General features: G+C 48.8%; 2 protein-coding genes across 4 annotated transcripts in view; both read left to right on the top strand.

The window, feature by feature from the left end:
- The window catches only part of XPO6 (exportin 6), a 145,072-nt gene that overhangs the window by 38,555 nt on the left and 88,821 nt on the right, over positions 1–17,696 (top strand). For 2 of the 3 annotated variants that reach the window (XM_083710823.1, XM_083710822.1), the window contains 6 exons: positions 84–198; positions 422–593; positions 1,219–1,380; positions 2,652–2,750; positions 3,571–3,801; positions 4,626–5,349. In XM_083710823.1, coding sequence (XP_083566949.1) covers positions 84–198; positions 422–593; positions 1,219–1,380; positions 2,652–2,750; positions 3,571–3,801; positions 4,626–4,727 — 881 coding nt within the window. In that variant the 3' untranslated portion in view covers positions 4,728–5,349. Of the gene's footprint in view, positions 1–83; positions 199–421; positions 594–1,218; positions 1,381–2,651; positions 2,751–3,570; positions 3,802–4,625; positions 5,350–17,696 lie in introns of those variants that run through there. The other variant, XR_014557714.1, reaches the window with a different exon arrangement.
- On the top strand, positions 9,932–16,984 carry LOC310831022 (nucleoside diphosphate kinase A-like). Its single transcript, XM_083711038.1, has 5 exons — positions 9,932–10,439; positions 13,329–13,459; positions 14,263–14,364; positions 15,229–15,341; positions 16,563–16,984. The coding sequence occupies exons 1-5, from the start codon at positions 10,304–10,306 to the stop codon at positions 16,681–16,683; spliced, it is 603 nt and encodes a 200-aa protein (XP_083567164.1). The 5' UTR covers positions 9,932–10,303; the 3' UTR covers positions 16,684–16,984.

Here is a 17,696-nt window from a genome sequence, read left to right as displayed (position 1 = left end):
CTGCCCAAGAACAGTCACATGTCAAAACAATGCTTTTTTTGTTAACGCTTTCCTTTTTGGCTCCTCCGCCTTCCCATTTCCAGATGTGACAGATGAAATGCTGAGCTTCTTCCTCACCCTCTTTCAAGGGCTGAGGGTGCAGATGGGTGTGCCTTTCACCGAGCAGGTCATACAGACGTTCCTCAACATGTTCACCAGGTAACTCGCTCAACTTTCTGTCGCTAATCTTTTGCTGCTGTTTCTTTGACACAGAACATGAATATGTAATAATAGGATGGAGCTCGCTTTTGAGACTGGTATGTCGCTCAGATTTCAGAGGGGACGGGGAAGTCTCTATGCATTTACTGCCTGTAGACAAATGCTCTACAGCTAGACCCAAGTCTTCCTGAAAGCTTAATTGTTTTTTGTGTTGTGCCCTTAGAGAGCAGCTGGCCGAGAGCATCCTCCATGACGGGAGCACCGGGTGCCGAGTGGTAGAGAAATTTCTGAGGATCCTTCAGGTGGTGGTGCAAGAGCCAGGCCAAGTCTTCAAGCCTTTCTTACCCAACATCATCTCACTCTGCATGGAGCAAGTCTACCCAATTGTTGCGGAGGTAGGGCCATCCTGGGGCTGGGCGAGAGACAGAAGGGGATGGGGCAAGGCAGAAGCTCTTGCAGGGTCCGAATCATGGGACAGTAGTGGAGCCACACCCCTGAGAAGCCCTGTAATAGATGTACACCACTTGGTGGTTTGCAGTCAGATGCACAAATAGACTCCTTTAAAAAGGATCCATTTTTCAGACACTGCCAAGTGATCTGTCCTCGGGTGCTTTGTTCACACATGGTGAGACCAATGGCAGGGAGGAGGTAGGCAGCAGCCAAACTATCCGTGGGAATTAAAATTGTCAGGAAAGCAATGGCACTGTTTATTATTTTGCTTCCCTGTGGAAAGAAGAGGACTGAATACCGCATGGAAATAAGCTGCCTTTAAACTTTCATTGGGTGGAATATGGATTGAAAATCAGATGGTCATCTTACTTTTCTTTAAAATTTTATTTTCGAGAGGGCCAGTGCTTAAAGGGTGTGCAACTGCAGCACTAACCCATGACTGCTGCCTTCTTCTGCTGCATAGCAAACTCCTCCCTCTCTGACCATCCGCCTTGGGCTGTGCTGGTAATGAGAGCCGTTCTGGCGATGGGCGTGTGGTGACTTCCTGCGTGCTTTCCCTTTGTCCCCAAGCGATCCTCTCCCGATGTGAAAGCTGAACTGTTTGAGCTGCTCTTCCGGGTCCTTCATCACAACTGGCGGTACTTCTTCAAGTCCAGCATTCTGGCGAGTGTCCAGAGAGGCGTAGCTGACGAGCAGATGGAGAACGAAGCACAGTTCAGCGCCATTATGCAGGTACCTGGACGGGAGTCAGCTGGTGTTGTCGCTTCCTTGCTTGTGAGGGCCCAGATGCTTCTGGCTGGCAACTGTAGGAAACGGGTAACACTGCGAAATGGGGCTCTGTTCCAATACAGGAAAATAGTTAAAACGGCTTACCGGCTGCAAGAACACAACAGTCCCTGGCTTTCCCATGAGTCCAAATGCTGCCCTGACACATTAAGGGACGGACCTACTTGATTTGCATTGTGTTCCTTGTACACTTTGAAGGCTCAAGACCTTTTCAAAAGAGCCAGTGCTTAGTGCAACTGCATATTTTAACTTTGCGACTTCATAGAGGTGTGGAGGATGGCGATGTGATGGGAACGGCCTGTGTTATTTTAAGAAAAGCGAGTTAACTCCTTGGTCTGGATGTTCACGCAAATCTCTAGCATCTGCTTTACCAAGTAGCTATTGTGGAGGCCTCACCTGAACCCTGGAGTTACTCACTGAACCCACTGGAGAGGTTTCTTCTCCATACACTGTTGTTCCTTCTGTACCCACACTTGTTCCTAATCCTGTTGTCTACTGAGAGCCTGTTAGTTGTTTGGGGCCATTCCAGGCAACTCCTGCTCAGGTTCCCTTCTCATTCCAAGTGCTGAGCACTGGTAATTTGTAAGCAGAAGATTGCTAAAGAGCTGACAGCTCAGTAGTGGCTGATTCTAGCCAAGTGCTTCTGGCTGTTGCCCTTCCAGTTGGCTCATGCTCTTTGGGAGAGGCGCTTCTGCTTCGTGCTCTCTGAATGTTCTGCATGCCCAGGATGTCTGCATCCTGTTGGGGAGTTGTCTGCTTGCTGCTGCCGCCATGGTCAAATTCCAGTCTCTAGTCTATTTGGCCATTCTCAAATTCTTGTTTAACTCCCTGAGAAGTAGGAAAAGCTCCTTGCCTGGCCCTGTTTCCTTCAAAGCCTCAGTGTGCTTGGAGGAGGGCCACTGAATTCCAACCATTCCTGCTTCATCTCGTAACTTGATGCGAGACAGTCTCAAGAAGGTGAGATTTTACAACAAGAAAACATCCCTGACATCGCTGTCGAGTATAGAGGTAGCCAGTCTGGAGCTGTCCAGATGTGGTCGAACTAAGACTCTTCCTCTCATCAGCTGCAACCAGTGTGGCCAGTGGGCAGGGATGGTGGAGGGTAGACAATATCAGGTTCCCTGTCACTGGTCCAATGGCTATTCAAAGAGCTTCTAGTTTTTGGTTACTTCCTTCAATGTCTGTTGTCCTGATAGGCTTTTTTCCCTTTTCCACAGGCATTTGGCCAATCCTTCCTGCAGCCTGACATACACCTTTTTAAACAGAACTTGTTCTATTTGGAGACTCTGAACACAAAGCAGAAGCTGTATCACAAGGTAAGCTCCCTGCTTTCCAATGTATACAACAGTACATTCTGTATCTTGCTTACACAAAGCTCTGGCACAAAAGGGACAGTTCAGAAGGCTAGCAATTCTGGTTCTTCCTGCTTATTGCCCCCTAGTGGTCCATACACTCGGGTGCTCTCCTCGCTGGAGTTGCTGTTGCTTACGTGTTGGAAGAGCATAGGCCTGGCTTGTGTCATAAATTAAATTGGCCAGTGCAGAGAGGAACAAGAATTTCGCTCAGGCAGAACAAGGAAATTAATTCTCCTTCAACTTGGAGAGGGAAACTGCAAGAGATTTTTTCTAATGCCTGTGTTGAATATGTTGCTCCCCAAACCATTGCCCAAAATGCCCAGTGGCGGGTGGCTTGCAGAGGATCAGGTACATTGAATGAGCATGTCAGAGACCCAAGAAAACTGGGCCCCTCGACATACTGTAGGGATTGTGGCAGGACTCTTTGTCATTGTTTAATCATAGCAGATTTTACCCACATTTTCATTGTGAGTGCCACATTATCACAAGAGCTAATGGTTTTAAATGTTGTGCAAGCTTGCTAGTGCAGGTGTGTTCAGCTGGTGGAGTGGTGAATGCCAAGTTGCCAGGGGTTTTCACTTACCTCTGCATCCATGGAGGTGAATGAACCCTGCACTGGACCCTGGAGGTGTGGCATAATTCAGCTGCCATGAGCCACTGAAACAAGGCCTATCAGATGGTCCTTTGCAGAGCACCTCGCAGCTTCACTGATCCCCCTGAGCTGCTGTTTTTCTGAGCACCTCAGGAGCTTGCTAAACACCCTTGTTCTTTTTCCCCACAGAAGATCTTCCGGACAGCCATGCTTTTCCAGTTTGTGAATGTCCTGCTTCAGGTACTGGTCCATAAATCACACGACCTCTTGCAAGAGGAAATTGGCATAGCCATCTACAACATGGCCTCCGTGGACTTTGATAGCTTCTACTCGGCCTTTCTTCCGGGGTTCTTGGCCAGCTGCGATGGTGTGGACACCAACCAGAAAAACGTGCTTGGAAGGAACTTCAAAATGGACAGGGTGAGGCTGGCTTGGAGCTTTCAGGTGGGGTTGTTCTGTACGGACAGACTGACAACACACACACCCGTGTCCCAAATAGAACTTCCTTGAACTATAATGTTTTATTATTGAATGAGAACATAAGAAGGATCCTGAAACTGAATCAGACCAAAGTGGTTCAGCATCTAGCACAGCATCATCTTCTTACCATAGCCTGCCTTAACAAGCCACAGTTCCCAGGGTCCTTTGGGGGAAGCCATGATTATTTAAGGTGATAGGTCCCATTTGCACTACACATTTAAAGAGGTCTCAAAGAGGAAGGGAAGCTCTCAGAGTAATGGCTGCTTCGGGACTGTGTGTCCCATCAGACTGCACCTTCTCGTGGCTTCATGCAGAGAGTTTCTCCTGCCTGAAACCCTGGAAAGCTGCTGCCAGCCAGTGCAGACAGTACTGAGCAAAATGGGTCAACAGCCTGACTGTGGATATAAGGCAGCTTCTGGGGGGTGACATTGCTTTTGTTCCGGGGCTGCTCACTACAAAGGTTTCTATTTCCCTTAAAAACTTGGCTCTTCCTTCATAAGACTTCATGGTGACATTTCAGGCCGTCTCAAACCCACACAACCTAGTTGAAATTAGCTGAATAAAATGGCCCCAGATTGTTGAAAACAGAGCCAGGAGATATTTGGAAGTGTTTGGACAAGGTCGGTGCCATTGCATACCCTAGTGTAAACACTCCTTTGGGGCAAAGAACTGGAAGGATTGGTTAATCTTGTTGTTGTTGTTGTTGTTGTCCTAACCGTTGGCTACCTCTTCTCTCCCATGTCTCCCCACCACCCCTTTTCCAGGACCTGCCCTCATTTACGCAGAACGTGCACAGGCTGGTCAACGACCTGCGCTACTACAGACTCTGCAACGACAGTTTGCCCCCTGGGACCGTGAAGCTATAGTTTTCGGCACTGACTCTGGTTCGAATCCCTGTCGTGAGCGGACCTGTGCTCCTCATGTTGCCGCTGCCTCCGCTCCCCGATCTCACCAGGCCGGCTGGATACAGAAGCACCTCCCCCATGGGCCCCCGTGCCTGGGAGAGCTGCACGCTGTGCCCCCACCCTTGTCCATTCCCCTTCCAGCTCCTCCTCGCAGCTGAGCTGTGGCGGCAGCTCTGTGTCCTACAGGGTGTCTCGAGGCCCACCTGCAGGCCGTTCCTCTATAGCTGGATGTTTTTGTCTTAATACTGTGGCATTTGCAGATTTGCAGGTTCCGGTGACTGGTCTTGTGCATCAATCATGAGGCAGAAACGCCAAAGACTACTTCAGATGTTCCCACCTTCACATCATTCCACCTGCCTCCCTCCCCTCCTGCACCTGGCTGTTGGGGAGGGGAACATCCCATCAACTTTTTGTTTTTAATTGCCTTGAAGCCTCCCCTGCCATCGGTGGGGAGACAGATGGACAGACAGACAGAGCTCTGTTTTCGTGGGGTTTTTTTTAAAGAAAAGTTTTTTCTCATCATTCCATTGTGATACTAAAATGTGCTTAATGGAAATAAAAAAGTGCTTACTTTGTTGTTTTAGACGAGCTTGAGATCTATTTAGGTATCTTCAGGGCCTTTCGGGAAGTCTTGGGGAGGGCATAAACTCTGGGCTTCAGACCAGTTCATAGAACCATAGAGCTGGAAGGGATCCCCAATGGTTATCTAGTCCAACCCCCGGCAATGCAGGTGTCTCTGCTAGAGCATACCTGACAGATGGCCACCCAGCCCCTGCTTACAGCCTCCCAAGGGAGTCCATCCCACTGTCAAACAGCTCCTACTGTTAGAAAGTTCTTCCTGATGTTTAGTCAGAATCTCCTTTCTTGTAACTTGAAGCCACTGGTTCGAGTCCTACCCTCCAGAGCAGGAGAAAACAAGTTTGCTCCATCTTCCATGTGACAGCCCTTTGGATATTTGAAGATGGCTATCATATCTCCTCTCAGTCTCCTCTTTGCTTGGCTAAACATACTCAATTCCCTCAACTGTTCCTTGGTTTCCAGATCATCTTGGTTGCCCTCCTCTACACAGCTTGTCAACGTCCTTTTTAAATTGTGGCACCCAGAACTGGACACAGTATTCCAGGTGTGGTCTGACCAAGGCAGAACAGAGCAGGACTGTTACTTCCCTTAATCTGGACCCTATACTTCTGTTGCCTAGAGTAGCATTAGCTTTTTTTTTTTTTTTTTGCTGCTGCATCACCCTCTTGACTCATGTTCAGCTTGTGCAGGTGGTTCTGTGCACATTCCTGAAGAGTGATTTCTATGGGTTGCTACATGACTTTCAGTGATAGTTAAAGATGCATCTATAGGGTTTTTCATATCTGCTCAGAGCCTGCTTTTCCAAGGGACTCATGATGGCATTACATGGGCTACTTTATTATTCACAACCACCTTTTGAGGTAAGTTAGGCGAGCGACTGACCTCAGGTGGGCCCTAGTAAACTTTTGTGTGCACCTTAACCTAGCACCTAGTCCCACTCCCACATTTTAATTATTGCATTATGCTGGCCCTTTAATCTTTAGAAAAACATATCAATAACTGTATGAGAGCCTGCTGTTGTGCTTCACCGAATTGCAGGCACATGGTCTGAACAGATTCGCCAGCAGAATGGCATGAACTTGTGGACACTTGCACTCTTGCCTGTTGACCTTGTTTTCAAGAGGGTGAACTGTGTAGAGATACCTGGAACCTCTTCAGATATCCCAGTCTTTCCTTGCCCATTGTACTTTGTGGCTTGCTGTGTCTTCATTTCATTCAAGGTGTTTATACTGCTTTTGAGGCTAGCACTCCCAAAAGAGGCTTACATGACAGAAGCATCAATTAAAACATTGCATTAAAACAGATGGTGCTGTTTAGAGGAGGCTGGATTTTCTGCTTCCACCACCACCCCTGGCCAGAATGGTTCTTCAAAATCCACTATGGCGACTATCGTCGGAGGGAGGAGCCGTGGCTGGGAGCTGGATGATGACACATTACAAATTCTGCCTAATTTTTTGTCTTGTTTGATTTCAGCCACAGTGACACTCCGCCTGTCCCTGGCCTGCTCCAGGGGTCAGCATCTTGTGAAAGCATCGGTCACAATACTGTTTACCCAGAGTGAAAGTGCATGTTTTCTCTGTCCAGATCAATGGGTCAACGGTCATAGTTTTGGAAGATGCTCAAATCTTGCTGCTAAGAACAACTGGTTGTCCCATTTCCCCAGAGCATGTACTCTTCCAATGTGAAGCTTGCTTGATTTTAGGAACGTAGGAAGCTCTGGTTCATTGGTCCACCTAGCTCAGTAGTGCCTACACTGATGGGCATCTGCTCTCCAGGGTTTCAGATAGGTAGCCCTACCTGGAGATGCTGAGGATCTTGAACCTGGGACCTTCTGCATTCAAAGCAGATGGTCTGCAACAATAGTCTTTCTTCCATCATGGTGCTCAGGCAGTCATCTGACTAGGAACTGACCAAACGCTAAGACTCATTTAGCTTCCAGCGCAGTTGCTACATCATATGCTTTCAAACGATAGCCATGGCCCGATAGCCTTCAAGCAGGCAAGTGCACTGGCTTCTTTTCCATAAACTGGGAATTTCAGTGCTTGAGGCTCCTCAGAAGTGAGCAACCCCACCACAGCTCCTCTTCGTGAATGCCATTTGGATGTTTGCACATGAGGCACAAGAGTTGGCAGGTTGGTTTCCAAAAGCCATTGCAGTTCAGTTGATGCTAGCCAGGTCTTTTGGGACAGAACGTTGTGGATTCAAATAAAAGGGTTCATGGGCGAGGTGGACTTTTAAGGAGGGATCTGAAAGGGGAGGCTGTATTGTGGACCTTTTGGGGTGAAGAGTTCCAGGCATGAGGAGTAGCAAGGGAGTCAGGGTTGTTCCCGTGAAATGTGACCATATGTGGTCAGATGAGTGAATATTGGTAGAGTTGGAAGAGAAAAGGTGAACTGGTTTCTTTTGGCAGGAAGGGGGGCAAAACTCAGGAGCTTTAAAAATCAAGAGTGGTTATCTGCCTTGGACACTGAGTCCACCTGCATTTAGTTGAACCAAATGCATGTCTAGTTTGCTCTCAAAAGCTAGTAGTATTGAAGGTTCCAATGCCCCTCTATACAACCTACTGGTGCCCTTGTGCTCATCACATGGCTCCTTCTTGGTGCCCAGTCTAAACCTGTCCATGACATTTAAAAGGTTGATGGATCCAGGTGGCACAACATCTGGAGAATCGGAGGTTAGGATTGGGAACCAGAAGAGAACTAAGCAGGACTCGTTCAGTTGTGCAGAGAGCAGGTGGGGTAAGGAAAAAACAACCCTCTGTCCTCGATGTTTCTGCCAATATTTTTCTTGGGTCACTGTTCTGGGAGCTACGAACTTCCAGCAGGTAGAACAGCACTGTTTGTCTTCTGAACTGGAGCCAGTTCAGGGTTGTTGGAACAACAGAGGTGGGATGGGGACAAGTATGAAGATGGTCCTAGACAACATAGCTCCTGCTTATGAAGAAAAGCACTTGCGATTTTAATACATGGTTGGCATCCAGATGACTTCTGAGCAAGGAATGGTAAATGAAATGCCCTCGCCCTGCCCCCCACTGGAGGTCTCCCATTGGGACCTCTAAGTTTTCCTAGGCTTAAGTCCAGCATTTGATTTCCCCTGCACAGATTCTCCATCTGGCTGGTGGCTGGAGCAGTGTCTGGCAACCCCTGCAGGGCCTCATTTGCCCCAGGGGCTGGTAGTTGCCTCTCTGTGTTTTAGGGAAGTATTTCAGCCAATTTGGTTCAAGTCCAGGGAGAAATATAGGACTGAATGTTGTGATCAGGCAGCACCTTTCACCACTTAAAGGATGGAAAGCTAATGAAGAAAGCACCTGGGAAGGCCAGTGATGCCAGCTACATAATGGTTTGTTTTGTCAAGGGAAAATACAGTAGCTTGTTCTTGGACACAACCTCAGCTTAAAGGGCAAAGTTTCTCTAAAGTCTCTAAATTCTCCTATTTTTCCACAAGTTGCAAGTATTTGGCTGCAGCTGTACTGACAGAAGGGAGGGTGGCCCCTCTCCAAACGGGCCTCGTGTTTCCTCTTAATCTCCTCTAATTAGATGTTCTGTATATTATCTGCAGCACCCATGAATCCAGCCTCCCTCCCTGTTCATCACCGGATGACGATCCGCTCTGAGGATGAGGGAGACCCTCCTAAAGGCAGAGGGTTTTTTTATACATATAAAAATCTTCACTGAAAGTAGCAATTGGCCACACAGATTTTTGAGGCCACAACTTGCACAAAAATCAATTGGTCATTCAAGTCCCTCATCAGTGTTCAAGTGCTCCACAGGGAAAGCCTGTGAACTACTGTTCTAACACTCCAAGCATGTACTGAAGTAGAGCAGTATATCTTAGTGTTATAAAGACCAATGTTAACTATTTGCTACAGGAACCCATCCCATAAACTAAGAACGTTTCAACTGTGTGAGAGGGCAAGTCCCATAGCCCATCGCTTCATCCCTTTAGTAACTTCTTGTTGCTGTTTGTTTTCATATCAGCCTTTGTCAACCGGGTGCCCTCTGGACTAGAAATCCCATCAGCCACAGCCAGCGTGGGAGCTGCAGCAAGAAACACCTGCGTGGGTGCCAAATTGCTGGAGGCTGGCGTTAGAGTGCGCTTTACAAAATAGAGCATCAGTCCCTGCTGCTAGGAGCTTACAATCTAATCCTGGGGAAGGGACGGGGGATGGGGCAGGCAAGGTGCATCCAGTTGTTTCAGTGAGGTGTGCTGGCCTCTGGGACATATTTTTATTGCCTAGGTTCGGCAGTTTAGTCGCTGGGATTTATTGGGTTGATGCGTGTTGCAGCTAATGTGGAAGTATTTTAATAACCCCCGTTAAAGTACAGTACCCACTTAGTACTTTAGCGAGAACAAAGTACCCGATTAGTAGATGGTCAAATGGTCTGCGCCGGCTTCATAAAACAACTTCCTATTCCCCTTTTGCTGTTTGAGAAACGGCTGCTTTGCTCCACAACCCCCCCCCCCTCAAAAAAATACCCATTCCTGCCTAGGAGCACTCAACCAGCTTTTCTCTCTCTCCCCGCCCGCCTTCCGTGATCCTTCCTTGCCGGCGGAAGCAGCTACGGACGGCGCCCCCTGATCAGCAAGTGCGCCCACCCTCGTGGTCTCTCCTCGTCTGGCCCATCAGCAACGGGCGCCCCCAGCTTCCAGAGCCGAAAGTTGCTGCAAACCCTGTTAGCAGACGAGGCGGCCGATTAAAGCGCGCCGCCCGCCCCCGGGGTGGGGCTGGTGGTGGGGGGCTGCGGGTCTACTTAAGGGGGCCGCCCCCCGTAACATGATCCTCCTCGTTCCCACGCCTCCCCCCCCCGGGGGGCCGCCTCGCTCGGCCTGGCCTGGGGGCGGACCGGCGGGTAGGGTGGGGTGGGGGAGCAGCGTCCCCGCAGCCGGGCTCTCTCCCACCCCCAAGCCCTCGTCTATAAACCCGGCCGGGCCGGCCCCCTTCTACCGGGCGAGCCGCCATGGGCTTCCTGCAGCGCTGCGTGGGCCGGAGCTGCCGCCTGTTGCTGCCGTCGGGGCAGCGGGGCGCGGGCAGCCTCGGGGCGTGGGGGGCTCTGCCTTGCGATCGCCTCCCCGGGGGGCGGCTGTACAGCGCGGGTGAGTTGCGGGGCGAAGCGCCCTCGGGGTGAGATATCGCCTCCGCTCTTTTCCTTCCGGCGAGGGGGCTTGCAGAACTCGTTCCGCGAAGCGCCTCTCCGCCCCGGGATGGGCGCGCAACTTGCGCCCTCGCCGCGTGGTGGCTCCGGCGGGCAAATCCGAGTTAGGCAAAGTCGGGCCAGGCCCTTCCACCCACACACCCACCCCGACTCTCCGCAGTCCGCAACCCTTCCCGTTCCCATCGTCCCTGACCATTGGCCGATCCGGAGTCCTGCACGGTCCTGTCTCTCCATCAGGCGTTACTCTTGGAGAGACACAGCAGGGCATTCCCTGGTTGCGCACAACTTTGAGGAGTTGGGTATCCTAAGACTTGTACCCCTTGGCATTCTTTCTTTGCTTACCCACCCAAGCTAGTACTTGCTAGCTTGGCATGGGGGGCTGTTAAGAAATCTGGCTTGGCATTTCCTTGGGCTGTGCAAACTAGAGGGGGGGGGGATGGTCTGTTCCAAGTGCATCCTCGAGTCATAGTTGGAAGGGACCATGAGGATCATCTAGTCCAACTCCCTGCAATTCAGGAATCTTTCTGAATTCTTCTGTTGGCACAGCTTGGCATCTTCTGGGGTGCATCTACAGGTGCCTTAGGAAGAGCTGTAGCTTAAGGTGAAGTTCCCTCTGACTTGAAACGGTGAAGAGCTGGGAGTTCCAGCCCTACTTTTCCATACCCCACTTTCCCATGCCCCTGTGTTGGCAGTGACTCCCAGGGTGGTGGTCAGATGCTGCTCGTGTTCCCTTTTTTAGCATGCAAACTAGTAAAAAAAGTAAAGGTAAAGGACCCCTGGACCGTTAATTCCAGTCAGTGGGGTGCAGCGCTCATCTCTCTTTCAGGCTGAGATGGTTTTACCATGCAAACTAGTATCCACACACCAGGTGGGAAGAAAATCTAGCTGTGGGCAGTGATAATTCCTAAACTCTCTTCTTGATACACTGGCAAGCAGGGCTGACCAGAGGTCAACATTGCCAGGCCCACACTTCTGTATTCAAAGATCAATGCAGTGGTACCTCAGGTTGCATACGCTTCAGGTTACAGACTCTGCTAACTCAGAAATAGTGCTTCAGGTTAAGAACTTTGCTTCAGGATGAGAACAGAAATTGTGCTCCGGCAGCATGGCGGCAGCGGGAGGCCCCATTAGCTAAAGTGGTGCTTCAGGTTAAGAACAGTTTCCGGTTAAGAGCGAACCTCCGGAACAAATTAAGTATTTAACTCGAGGTACCACTGTACATAAATTGCCAACTTGGGGGTTCAACCTTCATATCTAGCTGTTTGTCTCACCCCGCTCTTGCTTTCAAGAAGTGTGCTGGAGAATGCTGGCTCTCTACTTGGCGATGATTCAATTGTTCCCCATAAAGGTGGCCCCCTGCTTTGGCTTTTGGGTCTCTCATCCCCAGAGAGCAGCATAACTGACCTACGTATTGGAAGAAGATAGCTGCTACTTTTTCTTCTCACTGGAAAACAGAGCCCTTGAATTACATCACACTCTCCTTTCGGGGGGAGCTCCCTTTCTTCCCCCAGTTTGCTACATGTTAAAGGAGCTTGGTTAGAGGTGAATGGACTCTTCTGGCCTGCCGTACAAGACTGTTGTAAGGATTGCACAGTCAGTGTATGTGACTTCCCAAGAAGGAGACAATTCGGCTTATTATAGCAAATTCCCCAGAAGAGATTCCTGGCAGTGGCGTCCTCAGCGACTAATTAGCAGATTCATTGTGACATAAAGCTTTTGTGGACCAGTCGACTCCACTGCGTCAACTGCAGCTGCTGGGATTCCTGGCGCAGAGGGCAGATTTTGCTTTAAATGTAATGTCCTATATTTAATGTATAGGAGGTGCTTGGAGCATTTACCTGCATGATATGACTGCTAAGTATTATTAGCTTAAAAGTTGCCCATTTCCCTCCCTGCTGGTGTCTGCTGCTTCTGTGCCTTGAGGCTGGAGTCCCATCCACCTGCTTTTAGGTAGGTCCCCAGTGACTAATCAGCCTGCTTGCTTTGCAGTGCTGTCGCTCTCCTCCTGCAGGAAGCAAAGCCCTCTGGGAAAGGGGCATCCACTGCACCACTGGGCACCAAAGCCTTTTTGCTGTATTCCCAAAATTTTGCAGGAGAGGGAGCATCTAGTGGGGGGGGGGGGAGAAGGGTGAGCTTTCCATTGCCCCTCCAATACTGCTTCCTTACTCCCTTCACTTTTAGGGATCTTCAGTTTGATTTGCCAGCCATTGTGCCTACAAAACAACCCGGCATCTCTATACAGGCAAATACTTTTAAAAAGCAAACATTGTAAAACAGCAACATTAGTTTTACAGCTTGCAGTCTATTATCTGAGGGTCAGAGTAACCGCGACACATTTTGCTACTGCCGGAGCAAATTTGGCTGCTTTCTGTGTGTTTATCACAATTTCTACCATATTCTATTTTTTACTACTTTGGCTAAATGGAGGGGAAACTGTTGCAGAACTCATTCAGAAATAGAACAGTGTTCTAATGTATATTATCCTCAGCCGATGGCAAATTCAGCCATAGCCCTAAACAGGTAGAAATTGTAGTGAAATTTAGTGCCATCTCAAAATTAGGGCATTATGATGAATCACTTCGAGATCTGGTGCCCTATCATCTTAAACTTAGGACTCCAAAAGGTTTGAATTGAAGCCCAGGGAAACAATCTACAGAAAACCATGGGGGATAGGGAGGATGAAAGAGTACCCTGAAAGGAGGGCTGGCTGGCTCCTGCTACACTGAACAGGAGCCCTGTATGCTGCAACTCTTTGTTGCAGTTCTCACTCATCACAGCCACAAGGGCTCCCAGGATCTCTGGCTCTAACCACCTTTTCTTTGCCCAATAGGTGTCCCTGGGCTGCAGGAACGCACACTGATCGCCGTGAAGCCAGATGGGGTGCAGAGGAGGCTGGTGGGGGATGTGATCAGACGCTTTGAAAAACGTGGATTCAAGCTTGTGGGTCTCAAGTTGCTCCAGGTACGCTCATTGGGTGCTGAAATGGGGGCAATCAAGGCTTGCCAAGCGCTCAGGAAACATTGGGGTAGGTTATAATAATAATAATTTTTTATTTATACCCTGCCTATCTGGCTGAGTTTCCCCAGCCACTCTGGGCAGCTTCCAATTGAGTGTTAAAAACAATACAGCATTAAATATTTAAAACTTCCCTAAAACTTCCCTTCAGATGTCTTTTAAAGAGAAGATAGCTGCTTATTTCCTTCACATCTGAAGGGAGGGCATTCCACAGGGCGGGCGCCACTACCGAGAAGGCCCTCTGTCTGGTTCCCTGCAACCTCACTTCTCACAGTGAGGGAACCACCAGAAGGCCCTCGGAACTGGACCTCAGTGTCCGGACTGAACGATGAGGGTGGAGGCGCTGCTTCAGGTATACAGGACCGAGGCTGTTTAGGGCTTTAAAGGTCAGCACCAACACTTTGAATTGGAGCGCTCCTTCCTGTTTCTGTAGGGATCAGCGAATAAGAGGAGAGTTATCCATGACCCACAGCCTTGCTCCAGGGTGGGGTGGGGAGGGAAGTTTCAATCCCTCCTGGGAATGTAAATGTTAATGTTGTCATCAGCCACCTTCAACAAGGTAGACGACACGGACAGGTAGCCCTTCCTCAAGGTGCACCTCTGGGGCAAGGGGTTCACGAACCCACAAAATCCTGCATCCCTTGGACCCAGAGACAGCTACACATGCCAACACAGGGGATTGTTCTTCAGGGTCTCATAAGTGGGAGGCTCTGCCCATTTGAACGTCAGATGCAGCTTTGTTTTGGCAGGCCAATGAAGGCATTCTGGCAGAACACTACCACGAACTGCGCCGGAAGCCGTTCTATCATGAGCTGATCAAGTACATGACTTCGGGGCCTGTGGTGGCCATGGTAAGATGGTCTCTCTTCCCCATCCCCTCTCAGCAATACCCAGAGGCCCATCTAGTCCAGCATCCTCTTCACATCGGCCAACCAGAAGCCCCAATGGGAAGCAGACAAATGGGACCTCTGGGTGCAATAGCAGTTTCCCCTCTGGTGATGCACAGCAAATGGCCTTCGTATGCACGCTGCCTCTGATAGAGGAAGGAGAACGTTTAGCCATTGTGCAGGGGCAGATCTACTGTGAAACTTATGAAGCTTAAACTCCAGGGCCCTAATCTCAGAGGGGTCCCAGAAGTGACTTTAGTCCATGTTGCTTGCAACATTTTATATCGCACCAGTGACACTGTACAGCAGTTTCAATCCAAATCTGAGATGTAATAGTTAATTGCTTTTCACGTCTTGATCTGTTGTGGAACAGCCCCATCAAAGAAGATTACGGGTTGCCCCCGTGACAATTCAATCTCCAGGACCGCAGAAATGTAGGTCCAGCACTATCACTGTGGGATGCAAATGCAAATCTGGGTACTGCTCTTGTATCTTGGATATGGGAAGAACCGTTTTGCATAGGTATTAGGCATAAGGGTGAAGGGAAGCTCCTGTGTACTTCAACAGAAGACCCCACCCCCGCCCCCCGCTGCAAATTGCCAGGTTGGGCCCTGTGGTCCATACCAGGCCCATAGCCGGCTGTAATTCATTAATGCGCACCCCCTGCCCCATCCTTCTAAGCACCCCTTCCGTATCAGGCGCTCTGTGATGTTGGTTGGGGGAGCACCTCTGTAAGGTACTGATAGAGACATATTGCCTTGTTTAGCTGTTAGCAGGAATGTCAGAACTACTGGTCTTTGCCCTTTTTTCTATGGTGTCCTGTTTCAGGTCTGGGAAGGCTACAACGTTGTCAAAACCTCCAGGGCTATGGTGGGGGAGACAAATCCCACAGAAGCCAAGGCAGGCACCGTCCGGGGAGACTTCAGCGTCCACGTCAGCAGGTATGAGTGGGACCAAAATAGCAGGAAATACAGGAAGTTGTTCTGCACAGAGTGAGACCATGAGTCCATCTAGCTCCGTATTGTTTGCACAGACTGGCAGTGGCTGTCCAGGTTTTTTGGGCAGGAAGTCTCTCTCAGCTCTTGCTGGAGATGCTGGGGTTGGGATCTGGGATGTTCTACCTGTGAGGCAGGTGCTCTGTCACTGAGCTCTGACTTGCTGGTGCTTCTAGGTTCAAACTTTGACACGAGTCTCTGGCCTGGTTACACATGAAGAATACAAAACGCCGACTCTTTTGGTTAAGTCCCATTTCCTGGTCTGGTGAATCATTCGTTTAAAGTATGCTGCAGAATAGTTCTTCCTGCCATCATGTAGTCATCTGAGAGGGCCAGTATGGAAAATGAGCTTTCTGGGTCAAATGAAACCATGTATGAATAATAGGGGAAGGGTGTTTATATGAACCAATCAAGATGTTGAAATGACAGTATGAGTTCCTACACATTAAGTTGCATGATCTTTCTTTGCTTTCTCATTTTTCCATTCTATTATAAATTACATTACATTTCACTTTTCTATGTGTGTGCTTAAAAATCCTCTTCCCTTAGTTTGTGATCTGTATTTATTACTGCCTACATTTACAGTGGAATAAAAATGGCTGAATGGCCTATGCTAGCTGGAACTACAGATTCGGGGGGGGGGGGCTGTTGTGGCAATCAAATTTTAATTTTCCCTTGCATTTTAAAAAATGTCCTTGCTAACAGAAATCTAGCAGAGCAAGAGTAGACTGGGCTGAACCTTCATTCCCCGATGTGCTCGTTCTTTCCTTGTTTTTGTTTGAGTGAGCATTCTAAAAGTCCTTCATGCCTAAAACAGGCATTAGATACTAGATTGCCCCCTGGAAAGTTCCTTTTGCCTCTGGAGGTTCTGCAGGGAAACTCTTGTTCCATCATTTTACTGCATTGTAGTGGCTTCTTGACTCAGCCCCAGGTAAGGGTAGCTCAAGATGCTGCCTTAGGGCAGCCACACTGTAGGCAGACCCAGCTGTTCCTCCTCTCGGGAATTCTGTAGCAATTCAGGAAAGAGTTCTTGGTCCCCCTCATCCATCTACAACTTATTTGGGGGAAGTAGTTTATAGCAGTTAAAATGGATATAAAATTGGGTGGTTGTAGGATAGGACCTTAACCTACGATATGCCCTCATTGTGAGGTTTCCCCCGAAAACAGGAACGTTGTCCACGCCAGCGACTCCCTGGAGACGGCCCAGAGAGAGATCAGCCTTTGGTTTCGCAGCAACGAGCTGATAGACTGGGATTGTTGCGATCAGAAAATCCTGTACGAACACTGAGGACCTGGCTTGGACTACACCCCAGCACGGGGCCTACTGCCTTTCTGAAGCGATCCACGTTCCAGCCTGTGTACTGCAGGCTTTGATGGTGTGTGTTTGGAGGAGGGTGGGATTATTGCACTTCAACCACTTTGGCTTTCCTTGGGAGGGGGCAAGGAGCAGGCACCCCTTTGCACAGGCCACACCTTGCTCTCTGCCACGTGCACCACTGTGCTACTTGATTGGAGAGATTTACATCCGTGGCAGAAAAGTCATGGAATTACGGGTCTCACATTAAAAAACCCCAAACTATTTCTACAAACCGGATTCTGTTCTTTGTGCCTGGAAATTGGAAGTCTGTGTTTGGGCCTGCCATCAACCCTTTCTCTGTTTGCATCTCTACATTAATGAAGCTAGGCCATTTTGCTCGTTTTTAAGGTGATGTGTGAGAGGCCACCTGATTGGGAATGGACAGCCTTGTAAGAGAAGAATGCAGGAAAATATGATTTAGGTAAAGATGGTGTCTTTTGTACCTCAACACCGCAGGAACTAGGTGATGATGCATCACCTAGCAGATTGCCTCACCCGATATATGCCCCATTTACCACTTCAATATGCCCAACTGGTACAGGTTACACACATACCTGTTCTGCATTGGTAAGAAATCAATCTTTTTAACACGGCAGCAGCTAAACTTTGAAACTCTCTGTCTGTTGACATCAGGCAGGCATCTTTGCTGTACTCTTTCCAGCACCTGCTATAAACATTGTTTAGGTAAGGCTATCCAGACATGTCAACATATGTTTCAGTCTGGTTTTTAGCCTCTTGTCGATCGTAATTATTTAATGTTTTAAAGAGGTCTTTTTACCTTTTTTTAAAGTTGATCATTTCATTATTTTATTCTTTCTGTAAAAACTGTGTTGAGGGTTTGTTTGGTTTTTTACAGTCACGTTGTATATCAGCTTTATGAAATAAAAACAAGCATCACCACAAAAGGCTCCCAAACCAAACTGAAGGACAGATTCACATGCAAT

This window comes from Podarcis gaigeae (assembly GCF_964106915.1).
Source record: "Podarcis gaigeae genome assembly, chromosome: 14".
In the NCBI taxonomy this organism is placed as follows: Eukaryota; Metazoa; Chordata; class Lepidosauria; order Squamata; family Lacertidae; genus Podarcis; species Podarcis gaigeae.
Note: the sequence above shows the minus strand (reverse complement) of the source record. Positions and strands in the feature narration are given on the sequence as shown.